The sequence below is a fragment of the Pyrus communis genome, chromosome 7 (genome assembly GCF_041283825.1).
Source record: "Pyrus communis isolate YQ-2024b chromosome 7, ASM4128382v1, whole genome shotgun sequence".
NCBI lineage: Eukaryota > Viridiplantae > Streptophyta > Magnoliopsida > Rosales > Rosaceae > Pyrus > Pyrus communis.
Genome location: NC_142571.1, coordinates 18,188,411 through 18,197,581, shown reverse-complemented (window position 1 = coordinate 18,197,581; position 9,171 = coordinate 18,188,411). Strand labels below are relative to the sequence as shown.

Here is a 9,171-nt window from a genome sequence, read left to right as displayed (position 1 = left end):
AAACACTAATGTGAGACTCAAGGATACCATAGTCAAGGTAAATGCGTTGTCTGCATTTTTCGGCAAGGGAGATACAAACAGTAATGCCATACAGGACCTGGTTTGGATTGTCGAAACGTATGAACCGAAACTGTTACATTGATATCACCTCCTCACACCCTTATCAACGTTCTGCTATAGCCGAGGTCTAGCCGGAACTTTTGCATCGCTATCCCCCTCCTGATTCTGATTTTAGGTATCGCCGCCTTTTTGTACAGGTAAGTTTGATCTCTTTGCTACCTGCATTAACGTCTGACAAATATTTTGTTCCACTGATGTCGTCTTCTTGCGCTACCCTTTTAGCAGAATTTAATTGATTTTTCAAATTTATATAAGGCTCAATGGATCATGAATAATGTAATCTTCAAATGTTTAAGCCAGCCTTCTGTGGTTTTAATGTTTGAAGCTTAATTGGGTTTGCATATGATATTTTTAGGCCCCATCAAACGCCCGAATGCAATCAGTGTCCGAGTGCTGTACAAAATACAACATACAAGTACACCTTTCAGAATCAGATATTGGAAATTCCAAACAAACATCAAGAGAAAATAAACTAGCACAACATCCTGCTTTGTGGGCCTACGATTATTACATTATAATCTCCGCCCTACAATAATTAAGGAATTAAAATACTGTTAACAAAAAACTTAATTGCCCATTCTCTGTCTTTCCTTATCTGTCTTTTCTTACGTTTCTTTTTCATTTCATTACTTAAAGAATCAAAACAGTCAACGTAATTAGTTGGCCTTCATTTTTTCCGTCCTCCGACTGAACCAGAAAACCCACCACTGCAACAAGAGTCTCTGATCAGTTGACAACTCAGAGAGAGAGAGAGAGAGAGAGAGAGAGAGAGAGAGAGAGATGAGTGTGATCGATTTGATAACGAGGGTTGATGCAATATGCAAGAAATACGACAAGTACGACATAGATAAGCAAAAGGAGCTTAATAATATTTCTGGGGACGATGGTTTTGCTCGCCTGTACGGGGCCGTTGAGGCCGACCTCGATGCTGCTCTCCAGGTCTCTCTTTTCTTTCCTTAACAAACTAAGCTTGTGTCTGGTTGGTTGGTTGATGAGAAATTAATTAGTTGAAGTAGAGGAAGGGAAAAAATCAGAAAAAACCTATATAGAATTCTCAATTCCATGTTTCATGTGAAGGGTGCTAGGTAGGTCTTTGTGACAATAATATTTATGAGATAATTTATGCACATCCTTTTTCATTAACGTGTATTCCTGATTATTTTTCTCTGTTGCTTCTCCTTTGTTTTATTCGATCTGTTAAGGTCAAAAATAAAGATATATGCGTAGAGAAAAAAAAATTGCGTGGAATCATTTTCCTATTTTCTTCAAAACAAAAACGATTTTGTTGTGTTTTAGTTTTTGTTAGCCTTTTAGTCCATATGATTTCTGAGAAACCAAAGTGATGTCAAAAGGAAAGGAAAGGATAGAATATGAAGCCAAATAAACATAAAGCCAAAAGAAATAAAAAATTAAAGCTTTAATCTTTTTCTATTCTCTCATTTTTATCGGTGTTTACCGAACTGTGCTTATGTCCTGATGAATTATGAATTGTCTGTTTTAATTGTTGGTATTTGTAGAAATCGGAGATGGTATCAACGGAGAGGAACAGGGCTACTGCTGTTGCTATGAATGCTGAGATTCGACGAACCAAGGCTCGTTTGCTTGAAGAGCTCCCCAAATTGCGAAGACTTGCTCCTAAAAAGGTTTAATCCTTGAATGTTCATATAATTAAGTTATGCCATATTCAACATTTTTCTTGGTTTCCAAGAAATGTCACAACTTGCTTCAAGTTTTCAATCGAATATACTTACTTTGGTTTGGATTTAGTGAATAATGATTTCTATGCATCAATCAATCCACAAGAGTAAATTGATTATTTAGTTAGAAATTTAGGATACTATAACGAATCAGTACTAAAATATTATACTTGTAATATGGCGGTTGCATTTTATGTTTGATGATAATATTGTCTATTGAAAGATATTATTGGCACACCAACACTCCTCGTAGCGCAATTTCTTCCTTATGTTATATAGAAGGGAGGGGTGCATAATGACATTTGTGATGTGCTAATAACAATTCCCTATATATATTTTATTTTCTGATACTATTCTGTGCCGTCGTTGTGTATAACTAATTATTATGAAATACAATCATTAACCATGCATAGGTCAAAGGGCTTTCGAAAGAAGATCTTGAGGCTCGAAGCGAGTTAGTATTTGTACTAAAAGAGAGGATAGAAGGAATACCAGATGGATCAACAACTGCAGCTAAACAAACTGGTGGTTGGACAGATTCAGCTCCGTACGCTGGAATCAAAATTGACTCGAATTCAGGTAATCATGCAACCAGCATAAGGTTGTGACCAAAGTTTCCATGATTAAGAGAACTAAAATCACTTTTAACTTTTCTTAATGCCTTAAATTATGTCAGATAGGAGATATGATAATGAGTACTTTCAACAGACTGAGGAGTCGGATCGCTTTAGGCAGGAGTATGAAATGCGAAGAATGAAACAGGCACGTATTCGTATAGCATGTTCTATCCAAAGTAGTGCTTCTAATTTATTGTACTTTCTCTGTAACGAGAGATGTGGTAGAGATTTCTAATTACTCTGTGATTAAAATTACTGATCTTGTTTGTGAAATTGAAGTTCTGATTTTGATTCACATTAGATAGATGCTTAAAATGCTTTACTTGCGAGACTGGAATCTGGCTCCTCTTGTAAATTCTTTTGTTGCGCCATTTAGTTAAATAATTCTCTTTGCAATACGGCTTGAAGATTGAAATTGTTGGTCAGTTTTGCTTGACATAGTAAGTGCTGAAATCTTACATCGAATATTAATTTGACTTTGACTCAGGATCAAGGTCTAGATGTTATAGCAGAAGGATTGGACACATTGAAAAATATGGCCAGCGACATGAATGAGGTTTGTTCATACCATTAACAATTCACGTAATTTTTGCATGGTGACTGTTATAATTGTATATGTTTTATGTACAGGAAATAGATAGACAAGTGCCCTTGATGGATGAAATAGATGATAAGGTAACCCCTCTGCCTTCTAAGTCATTTTCTTTCGTTCATCTATTAGAAAACTCTGAACTTCATTATTTGGAAGTCGTGAAATCTTTATTTTCCTGTTACGTTTTGATGTTGATTGCATCAAGTGGCAAGTGGTTTAAATGCGATAATTGAGCTCTATTTCGACACCACTCCAGGTTGACAGGGCAAATGCTGACCTTAAAAACACTAATGTGAGACTCAAGGATACCATAGTCAAGGTAAATGCATTGTTTGCGTTTTTTTTAAATTAGACGTATGAACTGAAACTGTTACATTGATATCGCCTCCTCACACCCTTATCAACGTTCTGCTATAGCTGAGGTCTAGCCGGAACTTTTGCATCGATATCACCCTCCTGATTCTGGTTTTAGGAATCGCCGCCTATTTGTACAAGTAAGTTTGATCTCTTTGCTACCTGCATTAACAGTAATGGTCTGACAAATATTTTGTTCCACTGGTGTCGTCTTCCTGTGCAACCATTTTAGCAGAATTTAATTGATTTTTCTAATTTATACAAGGCACAATTTATCATGAATAATGTAATCTTCAAATGTTTAAGCCAGCGTTCTTTGGTTTTAATGTTTGTGCTTTTGATCTGCTGCAGTGTCTTGAAGTGAAATTAGTGATCCAGCAACTACTTCTCCGAGTTCTCTACTTCGTTTATGGTTGTGTATCTCAGTATCTGCACTCTATTCTCATTGATGATGGACAATATATAAACGTGTGGTTTGAGGTTTCTCTGTGTATGTATTGTCTGCTAGCAGGCGGGGATGTCAGTGTCCAAATTTATTGGATCAAACTTTTTATAGGCAAATAGTTATTGCATGAAGATCCAAAATATTTGACCGACATTTTTTTAGCAAATGTTTATGTGGAAATACCACATATTTATTTTGGTTATAATGGAAGATAATTGAACTTTTGACCTAGCATATTCCTACATACCGGCCCTCATTACATGAGCTACCTCTAGCAGCTTAGGAAATCACAACCTTTGCAAACATTGCAAGGAATGCCACTTAGATACAAGCATACAATATTTACTTGAGAAATTTATGTATACACTATACACCAGGCCCAATAAGAGGGAAACAACTTATATGGAATGGGTGTACAATCACGTGACGTCTTAATTTAGTAGTACAATGTTATGTGTTGAAAATTTTACAAATGTCACTTTTTATTAGAACAGGACGTTGTGATGACAGTGAACTTGTTTCGTATTAGTCATTCTCCAACGAGGAAGCAAACAAAATCGAACAAGAAAGCGAACTAATGAGATAGGATAAGAAATGAGTCAAGAAAAAAGAAACACACTCACACCAGTCAAGGAAAACTAGAGACATCAATTGGGCTAGCATTACCATCTCTCTCTAAATATAAATTTGTTATGCAAAATTATCATGGTTAATTTTTAATTTTTTTATTATTTTCTTTTATGGTAGATAACACTAAAATAAGTGGAAATTAAAAAACTACGATGAAAATTTAACAATTCTATAGCATGTTTTGTCATTTGGAGTTTTTTCTAATACCATGTAAGAGCATCAGCTTTGAAGGTGAAAACCAAGGTCACGACCGAGCGTCTCGTAGGACCGCCAGGAGAGTCGCCAGCATTAGACCCCAGAACATATTGAACGATCCGATTGCTCTCATGAGCAGGAGGATCATCCCCGATGCATCACCCGGACAGAGGGGTTCGTGGTGAGCTCAGTTTTAGAAGTCTACAGACTACAGGTCCGCTCAACCAGGTACAACCATTCTTAACAAAACTCTGCATATAAAGAAATTTCAGTAGCCTTTGTATAGAGGATAGCACATGAGAAGGAAGGAATAGTTAATATAGTTCCTAGAAGAGTTTGAGGCAACCACTCGGTGATACGGATGCTCGAAACGGGGACTGCTAAACTAAACTGGGGGTGGGGTGGGGGGGAGAATGCAGATTAGGATAAGTGTCTACAAGAGGTTGTGAGGGGGACAAGCCCCCCAATCTGTTGAAAAGGAATCCTCACCAGATTCTTTCTTCCTAATTCATCAAATCAGGAAATTCGTGTCGTTATTTTTTATCCAACAGTTACAAACAAAGCTTCACTTCAAAAGTTATAATAACTTCAATCGTTGAATTAAACTTCGACGATACAGATTTCTTGATTTGGTAGATTAGGAAGATGCTATTCTGTCGGCTTTTTAAAGGCAACTGTGGACCGATTAGCGTCATATCAACGAATGACCGGTTGCTAAGGGAAACTGTTGGCCTACCCATGGAGAATTGAGCCCTTGAAATGCTGTAAATCAATTTTAGAAATATTTTTATAAAAATAAATAAAAAACATTATGGTAAACAAAAATAATGACATGGTTGCATCCTTAGGCACGTTTTTTTTTGTTTCCTGAATTTATGAGGATACGATTGGAATAGTAATAAAAAGACAAAGGGGAAATGAGGTCAACATATTTGTGGGTGTATTCTAGCTGCTCAATTTTGAGATCTTCACAAAAAATAACATAAAAATAAAGACATTGGAAGGATAGGATTTTGGCGAATCCAATTGATGATGACTTGTTGCCAGATAATCATGATTACACAGTGAATATGATCGCACAGGTAAACATGATTACACGCACATAATCAACAATTATAACTGACATATTGACAACATCAAACACCAAACTGTCCTAAAATAATAATTTAAATGCAACATTCTTTTTTTACATTTTTAAAGAGTGCATTTTATAAAGCTTGAAACATGCATCTTGGTTATAATTAATTTTACGACATTTCCTCGTTAAAGAAAAATGATAAATTCTTATAGAGAAAGAAGCATGTTTGTCAAAACTTCTTACTAGTTCTTAGAAATTTAGTTGCAAAATTGGTGACATTTACCAGACAATTGTGTAAGTTATTAGACGGCAAATATGACTGCACCATTATACATTATTCATATAATTATCCAAAATCATAATTGAAAATATAATTTTTTTTTTTTTGTATGGGGCGACTATATATTCCGAGTTCAAAGAACTTCTCTTGACAAAAGACTTAAGTACAACAAGAGGTAACACTCCATCAACAAAATGGTACTACGAAACTCCGCAGATTACCATCACCACATTATATAGAATGCTGGATCCTCTTTGTGAAGATCTTGGAGATCATCAAATCGTGTCCGTTCATCGTACATTATACGACCAAAAATTATTTTAAATACTTTTATTTAAAATTAAACATGAACAGTACCTGACGAAAATTGACCACACAATGTACGATAAATAGACACAATTTGAGAATTTCCGAAATTCTTACAAAGAGAATTCGAAGAGAATCATCATTCCATTATATATATGAAGTTGAAAAACTCTTTGAATTCTAGGCTTGTTAAATAATTTCACGTTTGTATTCCACTAGCTAGGTTGGACCACGTTTTCTTATTTTGGTAAATGTTGTAGTACCATTTGCCAACCCAATTATAGTAATGCTTATTTTGGTAAATGTTGTAGTACCATTTGCCAACCCAATTATAGTAATGCATGCGCAGCTGCACAAAATAACTACAATGTTACGTCCGTCTATTAAATTAGGGATTAGTTTACTTCGACGCTAAATATCCATTAGCGAAAGAGACCCACTATTAACCTGAAATTTGTTGAGCTGGGATTTTTCTTAGATTAAAAAAAATAATTTACGTGAATTCATGGCACTCTTCAACTGAATGGGCCCCGCTCTCCATTGCCCTTCCACGTGTCGCACACAAGTTGTGGGCCCCAATAAAGTCTCTGTTGCATGGATCTTTGATTTTTTTTAATTTTTCGATCGAGAATCTCCCATTCAGCCACGTCACTTCACGTCGGACCTATAACTCTACTCTAAGGCACACATTAGAGAAACGAATAATAACACTACTGTTAAATTACGAAACCACCCTTGCATTTTTTAACATGGACTCACACTGTCTGTTCGGTACACCGGACTAACACTCTAACACAACCCCCTCTCACTTCTGTCATGTTCCGGAGAGGCATACTATCCTCACCCGCGAGAAAACACAACAATCTGTGAAACGAAATTACCTCCTAAAGCTTCTTAACCCTAGCACCCTTCTCCTCCAAAAAATTCCTTGAGCTGCCTCACATCAGGGACTTGAGCGATCTCTCCTTCACCGGCTTCCTCATCCGCTTCCTGCTGCTAACGCCGCTGCCATTGAGCTCATCGTCGTCATAATCGAATTCCCCATTTGCAATTGGAGACGAGGGTGACCGATGAGCGCTCTCATGAGGAGGAGGAGGAAAGCTAGTCGTAGTAGCAATTTCACCCTCGGCCTTGGTCTCTTCCTTTTCTTTGTCGCCGCCTCTCTTCCGACTCCGCCAAGGGCCAAATCCCGAATAGTAATAGAACTCGTAGGGGTTAGGGGCGGATTCCTTCTTCACCTTCTTCCGGCGGCCGCCGCCTCCATTTTCCAGCTGTACCACCCCGCTCACCGCGGCGGCAGCCTTCTTCGAAGATATGTTGTGATTATTTCCATTATCCCTACAGTATCCATTGCCGTTGGCCTTGACAATGCAGTCCGATCGAAGTAGGGACAGGTGATGGTTGCAGAAGGACTCCCCTTGCTTGGCTTTTTTCTTACAATGCCACCCACGGCCGTCATTCCGTTGGCAGCACATGCTCCCCGTCCTCTCGTCGCCCACCTTCCAATTGTTCTCAATGTTGATACTCTCCGCCGCGGGCCCTTCATTCATTTCCAAGGGTTTCTCGTCCACGCCATCCCTCAACGACGCGACGCTGCGTTTCGTAACATCGTATAACAGCAACATTTCAAGGAGGGCCGCGAGAATTTAAAAATAATGATATAAAGAGGGGGAGAGCGATAACAAAAAGAAAAAAGAAAAAAAAAAAAAGAAAAAAACGAAAGGAAACAGAAAAACCCTAATGCTTGAAATAATAATAATATCGAACGAAATCGGAGAAGAACGAATCGAATCGATGAGAAGGAGAGCAAAGCGTAGCTTACCTCTCGACGGCTCCGATTGAATCACCGAAGCTCCCACCGTACAAGCTCTCTTCGACCTCCCACTACACACAAACAGCAACCCGAAACAACCAAATTAAACCCACCAAAAAACCGCATTTCCCCTCGAAATATCATAAAAGGAAGGAAACCCATTTCCCTAATCGAGTAATAGAAGCTAAATACAGGAAGAAAACAGGAAATTTTAGGGTTTATTACGAACCCTAATGTTAGGGGAAAAACCCAGAAAACCCACACAATAATGAGAACCCTAGCTCCAGAAATGCTGGTAGAGAAACAGAAATTAATTCCCATGAGCTCATGGGCTCAAGAGGGTCCACGCAGATCTGCCCCAGAAATTTTGAAAAATGAAAATGGATAAAATTATCGAGCTCGAATACACACAGATTTCACTGACCTGGTCCGACTCCGGTCCCAAAGGAATAACATCCCAGGGGTTCCGGTTGATCTGGCACACATGCGGTAGAAGCTCCTCGGCTTCTGGAGCGTGCGAGGTGAACAGAAGGGGAGAGACCTTGGCGTTCTTCCTGATCCGCATTTCTTCCTCGACAGAAAAAATAAAAAAGCTCAGATAAATTACACAAAGATCGTATCTGGGAGGGAAAGATAGATGAAGAGAAACTCAGAAGTGAGTGTTTGGCTGCCGGGAAATTTTTTTCTCTCACTTTCTCGAGGGTTTTCTCGAACTGTGGAGGCTATCGGGGGTGAGAGGGGTTTTCTTTGTTTGCGCAGATCTCACAGTACTCGATATAATCAGGGTTTTGTTATTAACTTTTCTGTTGCCTTCTCGGCCCCTCGTATTTTATATGATTTCGATTTATTATCCAGTTTGACCATTTTACCCCTATACTGCGATGCTATTTACGGGGGCGAGAGGTGGGTTGGTACTGCGCCTGAAAGGAAAGACAGCCGCTATTACACGTCACGACAGTTTGTCCTAACAGAAAATTTAAAAAAAAGAGATGAAGATAATGAAAAAACTGTCTCCTCTGCAGACGCCCTCACAGTAAATTAAAG

At 38.2% G+C, this 9,171-nt stretch overlaps 2 protein-coding genes across 2 annotated transcripts; one reads left to right on the top strand and one right to left on the bottom strand.

Moving 5' to 3' along the window:
- The first annotated feature begins 797 nt into the window (after nucleotides 1-797).
- On the top strand, nucleotides 798-3,524 carry LOC137735584 (syntaxin-71). The gene is made up of 8 exons (XM_068475016.2): nucleotides 798-1,059; nucleotides 1,638-1,763; nucleotides 2,231-2,396; nucleotides 2,494-2,579; nucleotides 2,922-2,990; nucleotides 3,065-3,109; nucleotides 3,283-3,345; nucleotides 3,444-3,524. The coding sequence occupies exons 1-8, from the start codon at nucleotides 901-903 to the stop codon at nucleotides 3,522-3,524; spliced, it is 795 nt and encodes a 264-aa protein (XP_068331117.2). The 5' UTR covers nucleotides 798-900.
- Nucleotides 3,525-7,035: 3,511 nt separating this feature from the next.
- LOC137733207 (uncharacterized) lies at nucleotides 7,036-8,930 on the bottom strand. Its single transcript, XM_088696545.1, has 4 exons — nucleotides 8,820-8,930; nucleotides 8,552-8,694; nucleotides 8,137-8,198; nucleotides 7,036-7,907 (listed from the first exon to the last, which is right to left on the bottom strand). The coding sequence occupies exons 2-4, from the start codon at nucleotides 8,690-8,692 to the stop codon at nucleotides 7,253-7,255; spliced, it is 858 nt and encodes a 285-aa protein (XP_088552671.1). The 5' UTR covers nucleotides 8,693-8,694; nucleotides 8,820-8,930; the 3' UTR covers nucleotides 7,036-7,252.
- Nucleotides 8,931-9,171: the final 241 nt, after the last annotated feature.